The sequence below is a fragment of the Phlebotomus papatasi genome, chromosome 3, assembly GCF_024763615.1.
Source record: "Phlebotomus papatasi isolate M1 chromosome 3, Ppap_2.1, whole genome shotgun sequence".
Classification (NCBI taxonomy): domain Eukaryota; kingdom Metazoa; phylum Arthropoda; class Insecta; order Diptera; family Psychodidae; genus Phlebotomus; species Phlebotomus papatasi.
The window spans coordinates 29,051,226-29,070,926 of record NC_077224.1 but is presented as its reverse complement, the minus strand read 5'-3'; the positions used below and the strand labels follow the sequence as shown (position 1 = coordinate 29,070,926).

The 19,701-nt window shown below is 32.8% G+C and overlaps 1 protein-coding gene across 1 annotated transcript; it reads right to left on the bottom strand.

Moving 5' to 3' along the window:
* Positions 1–1,222: 1,222 nt before the first annotated feature.
* LOC129807474 (uncharacterized) lies at positions 1,223–16,221 on the bottom strand. Its single transcript, XM_055856765.1, has 8 exons — positions 15,923–16,221; positions 15,043–15,174; positions 11,779–12,152; positions 11,523–11,663; positions 11,213–11,452; positions 6,230–7,940; positions 1,984–2,081; positions 1,223–1,896 (listed from the first exon to the last, which is right to left on the bottom strand). The coding sequence occupies exons 2-8, from the start codon at positions 15,101–15,103 to the stop codon at positions 1,543–1,545; spliced, it is 2,979 nt and encodes a 992-aa protein (XP_055712740.1). The 5' UTR covers positions 15,104–15,174; positions 15,923–16,221; the 3' UTR covers positions 1,223–1,542.
* Positions 16,222–19,701: the final 3,480 nt, after the last annotated feature.

Genomic DNA, 19,701 nt, shown 5'->3' with positions numbered 1-19,701 from the left:
AATGAGATCAAGTTCTACGGCAAAATTATAGAGAACATTCTGGTCTACATTTCACCCATATAACACTTTTCTGTCAGTTCATCCAAATCCTTGATATTTTGGTTTAAATACAATATTTGTATAATTTCACGAATTTGATTCAAGATAACTGAATGGCGTCTCCCAACTTCAGCTCCAAATCGAATTTGCATGCACTCCGAGTTAGCTCACGTTAAGAATCTCACCTACATAAGCCGGTTAGGATTATCTGTCCCGTTTTACACATATTTTTAATATTTTGCTAAATAAACCTCCAAAATGTTTTTTTGTTTTTTGGAAGTCCATCACTTAGATCCTTCCAAAATTAGTCTAACATTAAATATTGCAAATGCACCTCTTCGTTCCTTATGTTGTAAAAGTCTTCAAAACCACAAATCGACTTATTTTTAGAATATTTTTGGCATTGAAGAGATGTAAGACGGATTTTTTTTAAATGGGTCATATTCATGGGCTCATGAACCGGAAGTCAGAATTTCTGCTAACATGAAACATTATGGGTTTTATTGGGGATGAGTTTGGCTACCAATTTTGGTTACTGGTTTGTAAATCAGACCCGTAGGAGGAATTTCAGAAAATTATTTTTTTGAAAGAAATTATTTTTTATTGAATTTTCCTGTAAGACACTAAAACCTTTCCAGTATATTCAAAAAGGTAAACAAAATAAAAAAAATGGTGGAAGTAACTAGGCGCGATTTTTCTCGTGGATTTTCTGGGAATGTATGATTTTTCGCGGATTTTCGCGGGCGTGAATTTTTCGTGGGTTATAATTATCTTCGCGGATTCTCACGGGTCGCTGACAGAGTTTCTAAACGGACGTAAAGTTTGAGGTCTCTATCTCTCATAGTTTCCGAGATAATCGACTTTAATTACGTATACAAGCATAAGAAAAAATAACTTTAGGTAGTCACACTGAGAAAAAAAAGAGGGTGCGATTAACTTTTTTTCCTCATAATTTTAACACTTTTTAGGTGTAAAAATATAGCAACATTTTTAATGTTAATTTTATACCTTTTTAAGTGTAAAATTAACATGAAAAAGGGTAACTTTAACCCCCAATACACCTAAAAAGGGTAATATTTACACCGATTTTGGATCAATACTGCAGGGTAAAATTAACATTTCCGGAATGTTATTTTAACTTTTATCGGATTTCTCTCAGTGCAGGAAAAATAATTTCACCCTATTTATAAATATAAAATTTATTTATCCTGTCTTCACACAATCATCATAAATATCTAAAATTATATTCTAATAATCTTCACAATTCCAAATAAAATATACCTGGGCTTATCATTAATTAATATAATATAATATAAGGAAAATATAATACATTTACTTCTATCACAAGTAAATTATTTAAAAAAAAATACTTTGATTTGAAAGAAGAAGAAACTAACGGAAGTATATAAATATCACATTTAGCAGAGGATGGATAATGAAGATTGATGGTTCTTTCCAGGAGGAAAATCTAACTGCAAGGATTATAGGGCAATATTAAATTCCTCAGAGAACAATTCTAAGGAAGACCATGGCAGTAAATGCCAGGATGATACTGGCTGCAATCTGATGACCAGCTGATAAGTCACTTGACTCCTCTTGAATTCTCGGTGTGTAGTCACCACAGGTGGGAAAGTGATCTGGAATAGGCAGCATCTCACTATGCTCACCAACCTTCAATACCAAGGACATTCCGACCTCTGCGTGGAATTCTATGTGACAGTGGAACAGCCAGTATCCGGGATTGTCAGCTTTGAATCGAATGATTGTGTATCCACCGTCGGGAATTGTGACGGTATCTTTAATAGGTGCTCCCTTGAGTCTCCTGTAGAGTTTTCCTGCTCGATCTAACGACTGAACCTGTATAATTAATTAAAAATAATTTGTTAATTGCTTAGAATTCTAGAATCTCAAGATAATTAATTATAATCAAGATAATTCACTTACAATATCAGCTGAGATATTCCCAGCTAGTCTCTCCATTCCGATGACGTGGAAGCCGCTACCGTGCAAGTGAAAGGGATGATTTGCATCAAATGCAAAGCCTGCAATTGAGAATGGTATAAGATGAATCATCTTCACTACTATCTGGATTAATTACAATCATGGGCGTACCCAGCTAGGGAGGGGGGGGGCAGCTGCCCCCCTAGAAGCGTTAACCCATTCAGTCAATGTACCAGAAATACTTGAGATAGAATGTTCGTATTTTGGGATTAGTTTCTTACAGGTTAATAGATGAATTTTTTGAAAAGAAATTTTTTTTACCTATTCTGGTGGCGCTGGGAGCCGCCATCAAACACGGGTCTTAACGGTCACTGAATTTAAATTCTGTACATTAATTCATTACAAATTCTATTGATTTAGATAGATTAACTATCCAAGAAAACCCATTGGCAACTAGAATTCAAATCAGGAAAGAGGATGAAGGCAAATTTTAACAAATTCGACGGGATGTCGAATTTTCCGTCCGCCATTTTGAGTAAAATTTTTGCATGACTTCACGCGAAGCGAGAAAAGGACAACAAAATGTATTCCCATCTCTGTCGGGCTATTTTTTCCAAGTAATTGAAGGACTAAAGTAACTAAAAATCCATTCCCGACATAAATTCGAATATTAATTGCCCAGAAATAAATCTTCTAAAATCACTCAATTTGCGTATGATGTATAATACCATGGTAAGGAATGGGTTAAAAAAGACAAAAACAAATGAGAATTAAAAAAATATATTTAGTCAGCAAAAAAATTAAGTTTGTTCAGTAAAAAAATAAAAATCTTTTCAAAAATGAGCTTAATTTTTCTATCCATAATGATTGAAGCTTTCATGAAAATTCTACTGATTTTAAAAGTTTTAAATTTAGTCACTCCTCAAATTTGATGTTTTACTGCTCGTTTGTACAGTGTAAATACATAAAGGAGCTTATAAGAACTCAAAAACAATCAAAAACCAAATGGAGGGGGGGGGCAAGGCAAAGCAAGGCTGTTGGCCCCACTGCACTACAGTGAAAAATTAAAAAAGTGTAAAAATGGGCAAATACTTCGTAATTATTTTTGCTTTCTTTTTATAACGTGATTTCAGTAATATATTTTTCGAAAAGAAGGAAGTTGTCACGTAATCTTTTTTTTTTATAGAATTAAAGGATATTTAAGGATTTATAACGAAAATCTAAAAATCCACGGAGAATTTGTTTTATAAAAGTTGTCCTTGAGTTCTCTAAAAATCGCTTTTTGGCACCAACAACATACCGTATACTGTTATTGAGAAGAAAGCAAGTTTGTTCTCAACATAATAAAATTTTATATAATTTAAGCTCCTAGGCATATAAAAGCATAACATTATAAACTATATTTTTTGGCATTTTTATAAAAAAAAAATTTAAAATTTCGCCTGTTAGGACCTAATTTTGTCGGAAACGTTTATTGAAAAAACTTAATTTTCGTTAAAAACCTATAACGATTATTTAGAGTAGATTCATCTGACCTCAAAAAAACCAATTATTACCTGTTAGCAGATGAGTTAAACCCGTTGTTGAACTTGATGATTTAAAAAAAGAACTAAATTAGGTTTTTTTTTGAAAATGTAATACAAAAATACGATTTTCGGCGATTTTTGGCGTATTTTGGCATATTTTGTCTTGCAAAATAAATTGTTATCAAAGCAACAAAAAATCTATGGTTCAAGTTAGTTTAACTCATCTTCTAATAGGAAATAATTTGTTTTTTTGACGTTAGATTAATCTATACTGAGTAATCGTAATTACTGAAAAGTAAGTTTTTTTTTTTAAAAAAAAAGACGTTTCCAAAAATTAGGTGCCAAGTTCCAAAAGCTAAACTTTTAAAATTGTTAAATGAAAATTTGAAAAAATACAGCTCAACTGTTGTACATATTTTTACATACTTTAGAGCTTATATTGAATTAATTTTATGACGTTGACAAAAAAGAAAGAAAACATGCTGTTTTTAGGCTCCGTGATCCATGTAACCCTTCAAGGGGTTTACGTGGGTCAACCAGACTAAAAACAGCATATTTTTCTCTGTTTACAATATAATAAAAAGTTTATTTAACAATTTTTTAATCAAAAATATGTAGGTAAGCTCAAGAATTAATTGAAGTTTTACAAAAAATATCTTACATTTGGACATCCACGTAATAGTTTGTAATCATCCACAAGAATAGGATTTTTATCAGTTCTGAATCATTAAAACCATTGTTTTTCACAGAACATTCATATGCTGCTTTGGGTACTCAGAGTCCCAAGAGACGAAAGAGTTAATTTCAGCTCTTAGGCATATAAAAGTACAAAAATTTAAAGTATATGTTCTGAAATTTTCTTTTAAAAATTCTGTTGTATAGAGGAGGGATCTGATTTTTGGAATTCGGAGACCTTTTTGAAAAAAAAAAAATTCGATGGACAATAATATATCTTGAAATAAGTTCATCTGAAATCCAAAAGCCAAATACTTCCTGTTAGCTAATGAGTTAAACCAGTCCTTGATCATCATCATCATCATTTTCAACCGCTTCTCCCTATTGGGATCGCGTCCTTGAACGAAGGATTTTTGAAAAAAATGATATTCGAAATTTTGAAAGACTATTCTACAAGAATAGCATTTGTGAAGTGTTTTACAGATTTCACACCACGTTTCGTCTTAGATTAGAGAATAAGTTATGATCAAGTAAACATAAAATCCTTCGTTCAAGGACTAGTTTAATTCAGCACCTAATAGGAAATATTTACGTTTTTGATATCAGAAAACATAGCTCAATGGCTGAATTTTGAAAATGTTTAAAATAAAATTCAGAAAATATAGTTTAAATCTTGTTTTTATGCCTAAGAACTTGAATTAAATTTCTTTTTATTATGCTAGAAAAGAAATTTGGAAAAAAACAGTTTTTTACTGTGTTATCACACTTGCACATTAAAATTTTAATATCATTCACATTAATTGTCGCTGGTGAGAGTCCAAATGTGTAATTTGTGTGTTTGAAGCATTTTATATTCAAAATTTGATCTATTTGTTGATAAAAAGGTAGGCTTGGCCCGCAAAATTTGATATAAATTGATTTATAGCATTAATGCGAAAAATTAATGCGATTTTCTCTTTAATTTTTTAATGTGAAAAATATTTATGATTTAGGTAAATTTAAACTTATTTTTGCAGGCCAAGTCCACTTCTTTATCAATAAATAGAAAAAGCCCAAATATTAAGTCACTCAAACACACAAATAACATATTTGGACGCTCACAAGCGACAATTAATGTGAATCACATTAAAATTTTAATGTGCAAGTGTGATAACGCCGTTAGTCTGCTTGATCCTTGTAACCCCTTAAGTAAATTTTCGTTAAAAAAAATGTCAAAGCTGAAAATTTTCAGAAGAATATCATTAATTCTCTAAAAAGACTGATAGTCCTTTTTGCCTTGAATGGTATCACGAAACGAAATGTTAAGACCAATGCTCCATATTAAGTTTGAGAAAAATATATAAGCTACAAAACACTTTCATGTTCTTGTATATGACAATTGGTATGTTAGTGATTCATTTTACCATATCTAAATTTGCGCGTTTATTATCAGAAATGAATAAAGATAGGTATAATTAATCAGGTATTGCACGGATAGTTGGTTCTATAGATTAAATATGAACTAAACGGAATGGCTAACTTACTGTAGTTTATTTATAAAAAGTGGCGAATCATTTCTAAAAATTAATTTTATTTTTGGTCAATAATATGGGAGACAATGCACTGGCCCGAGAAACACTGACGATCGTTCCTTATCAGTATCTACAAATTGGGCATAGGCTAATCTATGGTGAAAAGTATGACCAGATTTATTATCCCATTTTATTTTTTTGGTTTTTTTTTCAAGGGGTTATTCATAAGCAAATAAAGTGGCTCGAGTTCCCTGTTCCCTGAAAAAATACATGAGTTCCCCGGGTTCCCTGAAAAAATGTATGGGTTCCCCGTGAGTTCCCTGAAAAATATATGGGTTCCCCGAGTTCCCTGAAAAATGTATGGGTTCCCCGGGTTCCCCATGAGTTCCCCGGGTTCCCCGTGGGTTCCCTGGTCAGATTGGCTCGAGTTTCCCGAAATGAGTTACCCCTTGTTTTTTTTTTCAAAATAAAAATTGCGTACACCCCCCCCCCCCCTAAACGAAATCCTGGGTACGCCCTTGATTACAATTATCTCACCTTCATCAATGAGCACCATTTCCACAATGGCATTGAGGGGCACCTGGAGCACATGTGTACACTGGCAGAATTCCGTCTTGCAGTTGATACCCTGATTTGCAAGTGTACTGGAGTTGCAGAAATTGCTGTCGTCTATCATGTGACGAGCAGAGAGAAGTGGGAATGTGGGCAATTGCATTGAGATATGATTGAGTTGGGGTGTATAACGTCTATGCTGGCTATTCTCGACTTCATTGTAACCATAGAGACCAGGATAGTGGAAGTTTGTATTGTTCTTGGCGTAGAAGTCATAGTAAATATAGAACTTGAAGTCAGCCTCCTTCTGTAGGACTCCTGTATCAGGATCTGCAAGAGCAGATGTCACTTCGGCAATTGAAATTGTATTGCGATCCTCCATGCCACGATTCAGGGCATTTAATTGTCGTCCTGGACGCACATAATCGTAAGACGGAACATCTGATGGTTCTTCCTCCTTGGCTCCATAGTACCGAAGAATGGCCACTTGATGAGCTGAAGTGAATCTATCATCGCAGTCCATTAGACCCTTAACTCGAATCCAGTAATTCCCAATTTTCTTGTTGGTGTGCAGTACAAAGTCAAATCTCTCACCGGCATAGGTTACCACAGTATCCACTTCTATAGGCTCTATCTCAGATCCATCCGAAGCTATTACAAGCATCGTGTGATTGTCTACTGAGACTTCCATTGGACAATTTAGAAATTCAGCGTTGATTAGCCGGAATCTGTATTTATTGTCCTTGTTCACGTAGTACACTTGAAGAGGGATATGCCGAGTTTCGTTGAGGAATGTCGCATATTCTTCTGGTGGTGATCTCTTATTTCGCACAACTGTATGCCTCTCTTGAGCTGTAAACAGACTTTTCATCGCTGGATCAATGTTATCATGAACCAGCTCAAAATCAGTCTTGGGATCACGAGTTCCTCCTATACTTGGACTTGTGATAACTGTAGTGATTTCTGGGAAATTTGTAGTGAATGTTGTGGTATCAGTCTCAATGGGAACACCAGTTGTTGTGGGAATGGGGATCGAAGTTGGTTCGAACATTGAAGAAGAAGCATCCATATCCATTTGACTGTCATCCTCTTCTGTTTCATCCATCGTCACAGCCTTGAAGTACCTCCCACGACCATTTATCAGTATATTCTTGGGCTTATTGTCTCCAGTTGAGTGGTAATGCGCATTGTACATAGAAACACCCGTAATTGAAGTCCAGTCTTGAAGTACTATGAGGTGGTCGGGCTTATCAAAATCGTACAACTTGTGGTGAATGTCAAGTGTAGCAGGTAATCTTACAATCAATGGTCCAAGAGCTCCATCACCACGTTGTACTCCAGTGTGAGAGTGCCAGAAATGTGTACCTGCATTGTCAGCATAGAATTTGTATCTGAAAGTTTGTTCTTGAGAGATGGGACATTGTGAGATCAGCGGGACACCATCCATATAGGGTGTTTGTCTCTGATGCAATCCATGCCAGTGAATTGTGGTAGTCTCGCCTAGAAGACTATTTTGCACATCTACAATAATTTTATCTCCCAAGCAGACATCAATTGTAGGACCAGGCATCTTTCTATTCACCACTAATACACTCCTCCGGGATCCATCACCGGTAATGCAGTGTGGCCTTAGGCAGTCGGTAGCATTATTAGGACAGTCGTAACAAGCCTTACTCATCGTTTCATACCATTCAACCTATGCAAAAAAAATGGATCTTATATCATATGAGCTCTAAATCTAACGGCGTTATCACAATTGCACATTAAAATTTTAACTCTATTTCCTCCTCTTACGTAAGAGGAGGAAATAGAGGAGATTTCTTGAAGATCTGTACCGTGTTTTGACTGCAACATTCATTGATAGACCGAAAAAATCCATTTAAAATTTTAATGTGATTCACATTAATTGTCGATTGTGAGCGTCCAAATATGTTATTTGTGTCTCTTTGAGTCACTTAATATTTGGGGTTTTTCTATTTATTGATAAAGAAGTAGACTTGGCCTGCAAAAATAAGTTTAAATTTACCTAAAACATAAATATTTTTCACATTAAAAAATTAAAGAGAGAATCGCATTAATTTTTCACATTAATGCTATAAATCAATTTATATCAAATTTTGCGGGCCAAATTTACCTTTTTATCAACAAATAGATCAAATTTTGAATATAAAATGCTTCAAACACACAAATTACACATTTGGACTCTCACCAGCGACAATTAATGTGAATCATATTAAAATTTTAATGTGCAAGTGTGATAACACAGTAAAGCTTATAGGTCATACGTTGCAAATTCGGATTGTGGAAAAATCCAAGGATATTTTGTATACAATGTAAATTTGATTTAATTAAATGACTGAATATTAATTTTATTCAAGCATATGATATTTTGTATATTTTTGTAGAAAGAGGTCTCAAACTTTACAACCGCTTAGGGTCCCATTTATCTTTGAGATGTGCAAAATTTCACTTTTGAAAATGAGAAAAGTCGAATGAAAAACGAACGTATCGATAAACCTTTTAAGTCGATTTTATCGGATATCATGAGAAATACAGACCTCAAATTTTACATACTTTTCGAGCCTCCTTATGCCCTAGACATATTTATGACTTAAGCCGAGAGATGACTTAACGTAATTATAATGAAAATAATAATATGACTAAATTCCCATCAGTTTCTCAATAACCCGTTTTTTCGGCTTAAGCCAAAGGACGGGTCAATCAGAAACTAATGGAAATGTAATATGATCAATATTTTAATTATAATTACGTTAAGCCGTCTCTCGGCTTAAGTCTTAAGTGTGTCTAGGGCATTAGGCTTGATATGTGCGAACCCCCGCTAAAAGTTTCGCCGTTCTCGAAAATCTGCAAAATATAAGGGAGACTAGGGCAAAAAGTCACAAAATGGATATTTTATTTTTTTACAAGCTACACAGTAAAAAAATGTGTAAAATTTTACTACTAAAATCGAGTGCAAAATCGATCATTTTTGTTGTTTAATTTAAAAATGTTTAAAAAAGGCACAAAATTTTGATAATTTATTGTCACATGATTGAAAATTACCACTATTATAGTTGAAAAAATTTCAATAACGTTGTTTAATTTGAAAATGTGTAAAATTTTAACACTATAATAGTGTGAAATCGGATAAATTAATTATTTAATTGCGATCTGTGTAAAATTTCTCACTATTATAGTCATAAAAGATTTTCAACAATATATTGTCATTTAAAACTGTTGAAAAATTCTAAAAATTACCACTATTATAGTATGATTATACACATTATTATAGTGTGAAAAAATACACAACTTTATGGTATTTTTTGTCACATGATCAAAAATTAACACTATTATAGTTTGATCATAATATTTCTCACTATTATAATGTGAAGCTTTGTGTATTTCAACCAAAGTTGTTGAATTTTTAAACAAAAGTTGTTGAATTTTCATACAAAAGTTGTTGAATTTTTAAACAAAAGTTGTGTAAAAATTGTTGAATTTCCCTTTAAGACATATACTTCAGTCGAGATGCTTTTCATTGGGCAAAAGTCATATAGAACATCAAATATTTATATGCATAATAAGTATATCGTGAAGATCCGAGCATCAGATGTAATCATTTCGCATTAGGGGGGATTCCGAGTACAGGAAACAACATTACAAATGTCCAAAAAGACAAAGAAAAACTAAAATAAAATGAAAATTCAACAATTTTTGAGTTTACACACAAAAATTCAACAGTTTTTAAATTCAACAACTTGAAATTCAACAACTTTAAATTACACTATAATAGTGGTGTGAAAGATTACACACTATAATAGTGTTAATTTTGTTTTTACTGTGTACCCTAGCGCCCTAGAAATTTCTAATTAGTTCAGTTTTATAAGAAATTTACTACTCTACAACTTTGTGAAAGTCATTTTCCTCTATTTTGTAAGGAAATACATTTATCATGCTGCTTTCTAAAAGGTAATTTTGTGACCATTCTCAAAAATGCTGGGGTAAATAGTACCAGGTATGAGATATTATCACATTTTGATTTGCTTTATTATTGGCTTTCGTAAATTAAAAAAAAAATAGCTAGGTGGACATATTTTCATAGGAAATTTATTCCTCTCCACCTTTTTAAAACACAGTTTTCTCTATCTAAACGAGAAAAGCGCTTTTCAAGTAATTTTGGAAAAAAAACACACACAACAGACTGCTAATCCTTTGACCAAAACAAACAAGCAAACAAAAAGCGGCGAGACATGGAAATGACGTTTCTTCTCGCCATTTGAGACATCAGAAATTACTTCGATCTTTGTTACTTTTTGCTCCATACCTTTTGTTACTTTTTACCCCAAGTGGTAATTTTTAATAAAAGGATTTCTGGAGACAAGAATCTTTGTAAAATTCTAAAATAGATTGTGGTTTCGTATTCAAAAAAAATCCAAATTATTTAGGAAATATTTACCAGTGCATCAATTTTGGAAAATAAGTAGGTCAAAATTGATATCTGCTGTAAGGAAAATATTTCAAAAATAGTGGCTAAAAATTTCGATATTTTTTATTTTATGAATTCCTTGTTCGAATTCTAAGAAACTTACGACTTTGAAGAAGGTCTATGGAGGCCATCTATGAAAAAAAGTTTAGGCCGCTATCTCGTTTGTCTTGGAAGATATTGAATTTTCAAATTTTCAATTTGTGACTTTTTGCCCCAGTCTCCCCTATAATTCGCAGTGTATTCCGCGGTACGTGATATCCTCAAAAATCCACAGTCCGCGAAAATCTACTAAATATGCGCAGTCCGTGATAATGGTATTGTACTAATTAAATTATTAAATTGAATTTGTATAATACAAGTGATGCTTCGGTTTATTTAATTGGAACTTTAGATCTTAAGATATCGTATAAGCATTGTATATGTACATATAATAAATATAACTTTGATTAAATGTATGGAAATAAATTTCAAATCGAACTTACAATGAATTTATATTTGCAGACTTTAGGCGGGGCTCCTTCAATACATTCTCTCTTGCAAGGATGCTGATCGTAAGAGTTGTAGTCTTCATCGTCAGTTTCTGAATGCTTGTTACCAGGGTATCCTTTACCACGGCCAGGATTGCAAAACTGGCAGCAATCTTTAATGTAAATATCTTTTTTGTCGCATTTGGGCAATTTAGGACACTGTTTTCCGTACGAAGCGACAATTACTGTGTCATCCTGAGAGATAAAATTGATATATGATTATCCTACAACCCCTACAAAATAGAAGATCATAGCAAAAATTCACCTTTTTTGCACATTCGTAAAGTATACAGCGATCTTCACTCTTCCACGTTTCGCCCACATTATAGAGGGTGTCATTGAATTTGCACTTTGTCTGCACACACTGACCACAGCATTGGCCTGGTATTACCTTAAGTTGATATTCCTGAGGAGGAAGAAGGTTCTATCTAAGCAAGTCATTGTTACAAATGGAATATAGCTTTGAGAGCGTAAAATAGCGTTTTCTTTTTCATATTTCCAAGACGCTCCACTTAACTCACATTGTTGCATGTATGATAGCAATATTCCTTGAAGGTCTTCTCTTGGGCTTTGCCATCGGGTCCATAGTCACAGATGTGCTTTGAACAGGGATCATCTGAATCCCAGGTATCTCCAAGATTTTTCAACACGGCTCTTCCGTCGATTCGCACGATGCACTTGTCCTTCGGTGGTGCACATTTCCATTCATCGCAACACGTGCCCTTCGTCATCACCACCTCGTAAAACTCCTCCTTGCAAGCTACAGGCTTCAAGGGACACCGCGTCTTATCGCAGAGATCCTTGAGACTAGCGCAGCATTCCACAAGTCCAGCATCAACAATTGGTTGATGATAGTAGTCCACATGCAGATCAACGCACCTTGAATAGTCACAATCTGAAAATTTCAATTATAAAAATATTTTTTTCTTTAATTCTATTAATTCTTGACACATACACATCTAGTCTAGACAATTGATGTGAAATTCCTAATTTCACGTATTTCCCATTCAATATTCCAGTGAAAAAGAAAATTGTAAGCATTCTTCAACCTAATTGTTTGCACCTGGAAAAGGCATTCAGTTGAAAAGACATCTATAAAAAAAGTTAAACTATCGATTTTAATTGATTGTGACACGCATGACTAATTTCCGATCAGTGTTGGGAGGTATTAATTGTAACCTTGAATTACTGCACTCATTAATTTTAATTTATAGCAATTGTTCCTCGGACAATAAAATTTTCTTTTGCTGCTGTTCTTCAGTTAATAAGATGGATATTTTTCATGATCGTGTTGCTCAGACAATTTTCTCACGATTGTAAATAATGTACTAAGAGAAAGATCTTTTGATGTAATTTACAAGAATGCATTATTAGGAAAAATTATTAAGAATCTCCACTTGTCATGAAAAATATTAATCATAAATAAGTGGAATAAAATGGTCAAAGACTGCGGTTATGATCTTCTGAAGGCCTTGATGAGGGGAATCAAGAAGAAGCTGCGAAATTTTACTAATTAAAAGCTTGAATAAAAAAACCAGTGTATTTGTAAAATCTGCAATGAAGTAATGTTTCAAAAAATATCTTTTTTTTTTAATATTATGTAGTGTTTATTTTTCAAACATTTTCCTTAAAAAAAATTATTGTGGACACGCCGTAATCATTCTTATTAAAAAAAAAGTTTTCCGATCGTGGGTGGATAAAAAAATGGAGAAATGATACTTAGTACAATAATATAATTAAAACCTTTGTTGCAAATTTGATAAAAGTTTGAGAAAGCATTGATGCCTTGCAAAAACTAAATTTCGTTTCCTATACTTAAGCATGATTACCGATTTTTTTTCTTTCTTTATAAAAATGTGAGTATCAAATTAAAATCAAATGGAATGATATTATTTTTCTAAGAGTTTATTATTTATGTCACTTGAAATTTAAAATCGAGGTAAGGATGTAGAAGTTTTCCAATTGTGACGGAAATATAGGCTTTTCTTGATATTTTTCTTTAATTCTTTAGTGAAGAATTAAAAAGAAAAAAATCAATTAAGATCTATTTCCCCGTGAACTATTTGCTATAATCCATCAGAACGAAAATTCTTTCAAGAAATTTATAGATTTTGCAATGTTTTTCAATAGCTACAACCCGTGTAAATTGAACATGATATAGGGGAGGCTGGGGCAAGAGTCACAACAAAATGGATATTTTATTTTTTAGCGGGCTACCATAAGACCCGAGATAGGAAATTTACTGCTCTAAAACATTTCGGAAGAACATTTTTGGCAGAACGGATAAGACAAGTAGTATAAAGTAGTATCAGTTAATGGGGTAAGTTGTATGGGATTTGTTCTTGTAAATAAAAAACTACAATAGGGTGAAATAAACACTTATTGACACTTTAAGAATTTGTGTCAGGAACTATTGACACCTTGTTACCAATTGGAATACGAAATTTGAACACTTATCCTTATCGAAAAACGTAGATTAATAAAGAAAACCGCCAAATTAATTACATTTTATTAGATACATTAAATAAATTTCAACATTTTGACAAAAGTGTCAATAGGGGTTCCCTGTCGAAGAGGTGTTCATTGAACCCTATAATTTTAGTATGTATAATATTTATTCCTCTGCAATTTTGTAGAAGACAATTTAATTCTTTCTTGGCGAAAACGTACATTTTAATTAAGTTTGTCAATATTGCTATTTCGTGTAAAGAAAATGAAAAATAGGGCTCAAGATTTCAATATTTTCTTTTTCTATATTCCTTGTTTAAAACCCTGAAAAGCTTTGGAAGTGAAAGAAAGTTTATGAAGGCTATGGTAAAAATTTCATACCTCAATCTCTTTCATCTTTCATCTTACATGAATTTTTGAAATTTTAGTTTTGTGACTTTCTGGGAGAAAGTGCCCAGTTTTCAAAACGCGAAGTTACATTTATTCAGAAACATAGGAAAAATTTAGACATTACGAAGCTTGGGATCGTAAAAAGCATGGGCACTTCCCCTAAATTGTTTTCTTTAAAAAAAAAAAGCATTTAATAGCCGTATTTAAGGCATCATACGTCACGAAATTTTCTTAGCTCAATTTTATATATTGCAATAGGGGAAGGTTTTCAGACTTCGCACATACTATAGCTTTGAACATTTCATATTTTTACCATGTTCCTTTAATGAATCTAACCTAGTTTTTAAGGAAATGTGTAACTGGCCATTAAAATATATTGTCATTAGGTCAGATTCATTAAAGAAATACGGGGAAAAATATGAAATGTTCAAAGCCAGAGCATGTACGAAGCCTGCAGAACTTTCCCTACTTGAGGATTTACTAACCTATAATGAAATATTTCATCTCAAAAAATGTTTTAAATCCATCCTAACATTAGACAAAGTTTGAGGAAATTCACAATTACCTAATCAAATTATTCTTGGGATTCCGTATAATTCAGTATAGTATCTGAAACTGCCCCGCCTTCCCCAATACATAACATTTTATTGTCAACCTCGACTTTGAAAAAAAAAAATGATCTTGCAGTGGAAATAGATGCCCGAAAATTTATATTTAATCTACTGCTTGTGGTTAAAAACAGACATTAAATAAGCATTACTATGCATATATTTATACTGCTATTTACTGAAGAACTGTTTTAATTGTATTATTATTTGTTTGCCCATGTCGATGGTTATCTTATCAAGTGTTTCTCAGCGTCATCAAATATTTTAATTATCTCATTTAGCGACACGAACTTGAACTCGAAGAACGCGAGAGAAGTTATTTGTGCTTCTTTAACTCACCTGATGTGACCACTTGAATTAAGTGAAACAGTATCCAGGGTATTGCAATTGATCGCCACATTTCGCAACACCTTTTGGCACAATGATTTTCTCACCAGGAATTTACAACACCACAGGCTTTTTTTTATCACACTATAAATAAATTATAGAAAGAAGGAATTTTACAAAAATTATTCATTGAAGAAAAAAATTTAGTATGATCTCTCATATTTCCATTTCAGATGATCTTCTTATCCAGATCAAAAGAGGAAGAGGCAATTATTTATATGCAGAGGTAGAACTCATTGGTTTACACCAGAGATGCTTGAGAACTGCAATCTCTGTTGATTGTGTGGAGGCGAGAGAAAAAAAAACTACTTTTCACATGGAAAACACGCGCGATCGCCGACACGATCGGCCTTGACATAATGATGCTTTCGAAATATTAATTTTTTTTTAGTATATTCTCTTTTTAATTTGCTTTTTATGCACTTCAATTATTGGACCTTTTTAACCACTTGACACGAATTGCTAATTTTTTGCAACCTCCTTATCTCGAGAAAGTCTGAGGACGAAACACTATTAAAAAATTCTCAATTAAGATGAAGCACGAAAAAATACTTTGTCTGGAATTTTGTCACACAAAACGTATATGTAATTCCTTATCACGATTAAGTATTACTTTTTGTCTCGGGTTATTCAAGGCGGTCATAAAGCGTTCACACGTAAATTTGAAGGTCCATGTTCAATTGAAGCGTTAAATAGAACATAAACCTTTATTGAAGATCACTTTGAATATTTTATTATCATCACAATTTATGAAACTTCCTCAACTTATAAACAAATAACTGCCTAAAAAAAAGCTCTGGCTCATCTTAACACTTAAAACTTGTTTCTTCACCTTCTGATTTTTCAATGATTCGGGAACTTCCAGAAAATCATACAAAAAGCCGCTCCTTAGTCGTTGGTCACAAATCTAATAACAATTTATACAACTATCACCGCTAAACGAGAGGCAAAAATTATTTATATGCGTGCTAAATACTGACTAATTGTTTTTTTTTCTCACAACATAATTTGCGTAAATTTTTTTTATCTTATATGCAAAAGCACTAATTTTATCATTCCTATGACTCTGCAAATCGAACTGAATGTGCTTCCGATACCATGCTGCCGCGTCGTTGTCTTCCCGAAAACTGAAGCGCTTGAGAATTTACAGCGCACTTTAAACACCTTTCCTACGCAACTTGAGTACCTGGGGGTTCTTCAGCGTACACGCGCGCCGATCATCAGGCTTTGTGATATTATTTTTACATGAAGCTTTTCAAGTAGAAAACAATTGAAAGAAAATTACTTGTTCAGGGGAAATTCTACTGTGAAAATTACTTATTACAAAAAAAAATTTAATTTTTCATGATAAATTTTCATATATTTTACATTACAATATATTAAAAACAATTGTGTCTACTGTACTTTTGTTATGGGTATAAATTAAAAGATTCATACAAAATGACGCAAATTCTCACATTGAAAAACAGTTCATATGATTCCTTTTTTGGTACAAAAAGCCTAAAATCCCCGTGTGTTGAATTCTCTAGAGGTCAATAGATTTTCAATGAATTTGGAAGATCAGACGAATCTTTTTAATGTGACTATATTACCACTTCGATTAAGGTAGAAACACATTGACCGTAAAAATTTGTCACAAATATTTTAAAGTACTTGCATTTTTCATATGATTTTTGCACAAGGGATAATGTCCATGTGCAGACCCGAGGTTTAGCCGAAAGGTGATTTAATGAATTAATAATATCGAAATTAATTATTTATTTCTACACTGAGAGAAATCCGAAAAAGTTAAAATAACTTTCCGGAAAAGTTAATTTTACCTTGCAGTATTGATCCAAAATCGGTGTAAATATTACCCTTTTTAGGTGTATTGAGGGTTAAAATTACCCTTTTCATGTTAATTTTACCCTTAAAAAGGTGTAAAATTAACATTAAGAAATGTTGATATATTTTTACACATAAAAAGTGTTAAAGTTATGAGGAAAAAAAGTTAATCGCACCCTCTTTTTTTCTCAGTGTATAGATTTCCTTCTGAATTGCTCTTTGACTTAAGTCGTACATTCAAAGGGGTATTAAAGCATTAATATTTCCATACATCTCTACGTAGAGACAATGAAACCTAATGGATTATTTCCTTAAAGAGAATTGATTTATCATTCTGATATAGAGGCAAGTGCACTGAGAGAAATCCGATAAAAGTTAAAATAACATTCCGGAAATGTTAATTTTACCCTGCATTATTGATCTGAAATCGGTGTAAATATTACCCTTTTTAGGTGTATTAGGGGTTAAAGTTACCCTTTTTCATGTTAATTTTACCCTTAAAAGGGTGTAGAATTTACATTAAAAAAATGTTGATATATTTTTACACCTAAAAAGTGTTAAAGTTACAAGAAAAAAAAGTTAATCGCAACCTCTTTTTTTTCTCAAGACATTTCAAGACATTGAATCGCAAGACATTTTTTCATTTTTCAGCTAGTGCCGACCTTACTAGGGGAAAGTGACCATGCTTGATAATGTCCAACCTTGATAATAACTAATTTTTTCCTATGTTAATCAATAATTGTGACTCATGGCAATATATTTTAATAGCTAGTCCTAAGCCTCACATTTCCTGAAAAAATTAGGAGCGTATCCCTTTTTTCCCAGTTTTGGGAAGCAAAAATCAAATATAGACCCAAATCTGTAATTTCGATGGATGATATTTCATACGATTTTTCATAGTTAATATTATTTATCAAAAGAAATTTCAATTACAGGTCATTGAGGGTTGACCATGGTTAATATTTCTGGAAAAATCTTTTTGTTAAGAAAGCCTTGTTGTGTAGGTGGTGGAAAATTAATAAATCCTGCCTGTGTCCATGCTTTAAAATAAGAAAGAGCCATGCTTGATAATTCACTATCATTATGTCAGATTCTTTCGTCCTCACACCTATTGCAATCATGCGATTTGATCGAATACTAGAATCTAGAAAGAAAAAAACTTAAAGTCATTAAACCAAAAATAATCTGACTCAGTTATGCCGCAGTTGAGTAATATGGAAAAAAATTGCATTATTTTCACATAAGAATATCTTTTCAAGATTGCAAAAACCGATTACACAATGAAAGAATCACATCTCCCATAAGCTCCTACAGCTTATAACTGATTTTTGTGTATCTTTAACATAACCTCACTTTCATATTTTGTTTTTTTTTTCAAAAGAAGTAAGTTCATGAAGATTGTGAAACATTTTGTGATTCAGTTCAAAGTAAGGTGAGTTAATTATTTTATTCATTTTAGCGATAAATACAATATAAAATATATTCTATTTATTTACGCAGAAGATCCAGAAGATGGTGAAAAACAAAGTGAGAAGCGAGAAACGCAACAGTTTGGATGAGACAGTCAATGCAGACTAATCTTCAGGAAATTTCCCAAAACAGAACGAGAACTGGGACAGGATACTTCTGCAGCCTTTGGAATCCTGATCTTCCGGAAAGTCAGCAGTGGACTTTGAGTTCAATGGTTTCCGGAAGTGGTATCTTACTCAATGAAATCTTACGAAAATCTTACTCAATGAAAACCGCTTGAGATGCTCAACTGCCCCTGAGGGTTTCTCAAAATCTATACTGATGGTCCTGTTCATCCGATAAAGCATTAATACTGAGCCAAATCCCTAATTCTGCTACTGTGTAGATTGGATATCTTCAGGGAGTTGTGCGTGCCTCCAAAGAAATTTTTAGAGGATATCAGGCTTCACACACAAGGCAACGGTGGAACTTAGGTGGTCTTCCTCTCCACATTTCTATACTCACTTATTAACTTAAAAATTCATAAAACATTGGAAAATAGAATTGTTTAGTAATATTATTCATCAGATGTTTTATTTTCGTTTATGTCAATTGACATAACCTTCAACTTTCGTGTCCATATTTTAGAAGAATGGTTTCATTTTTGTTGTGAAAATACGTCCTAGAAAAATTGACTAAAAGTGATTCTTTATTATCTTATCCCTTGTGCAAACAAATTAATCAGGTAGATTAGAGTTCTGTCTAAATATTAATGTGTCATTTTTTGTGTCCGGTGTAATATTTACAGCGGAAAATGGGCTTATATAGGTAGGGAAAATCTCTATACAGGTAGGCATCTGGTCCAACCTTTATAAAAATCGCCACTGTATTTTCATTTTCCTTCTGAGGAAATTAGAAGGATTTCCAGGAATTACTTCAGGTGGGATTATGAACCTTTTAAGTAAAACATTTTTTTGTCATAGTGGAAAAAACGCTGCGATTTATGTGGTAGTCAGAAAAAAATCCAAAACTCGGACATAATTTTACAGTATCAAGCATGGTCACTTTCCCCTATAGCCCATTCTATAGCCCATTTTATTCGATCAGAGCTTCTAAACTTAAACGCTTCAGGGATTGTCGTTCAATTTAGGTTCCCAAAGTCTTATATATTCTTAAATTTAGATTAAAAATTTTTCTGTGTGTAAGAAATGTAATTATTTAGCAATTGCCCTGTATATTTTTAATTAGTCAATAAGTCAACAGAAACTAACGAAACATAGTTTGAATATGGTTCATAGTCTTTTAGCAAATAAGTCTTGGAAAAAATACATCTACGCG

Bases quoted from the DNA above. Each gene is read 5' to 3' on its own strand.
- LOC129807474 (XM_055856765.1), bottom strand. From the start codon at position 15,103: ATGTGGCGATCAATTGCAATACCCTGGATACTGTTTCACTTAATTCAA. The intron at 7,941-11,212 runs GTAAGTTCGATT...TTTTTTGCATAG, and splicing joins TCTGCAAATATAAATTCATT to GTTGAATGGTATGAAACGAT. The intron at 2,082-6,229 runs GTGAGATAATTG...TCTCAATTGCAG, and splicing joins AATGGTGCTCATTGATGAAG to GCTTTGCATTTGATGCAAAT.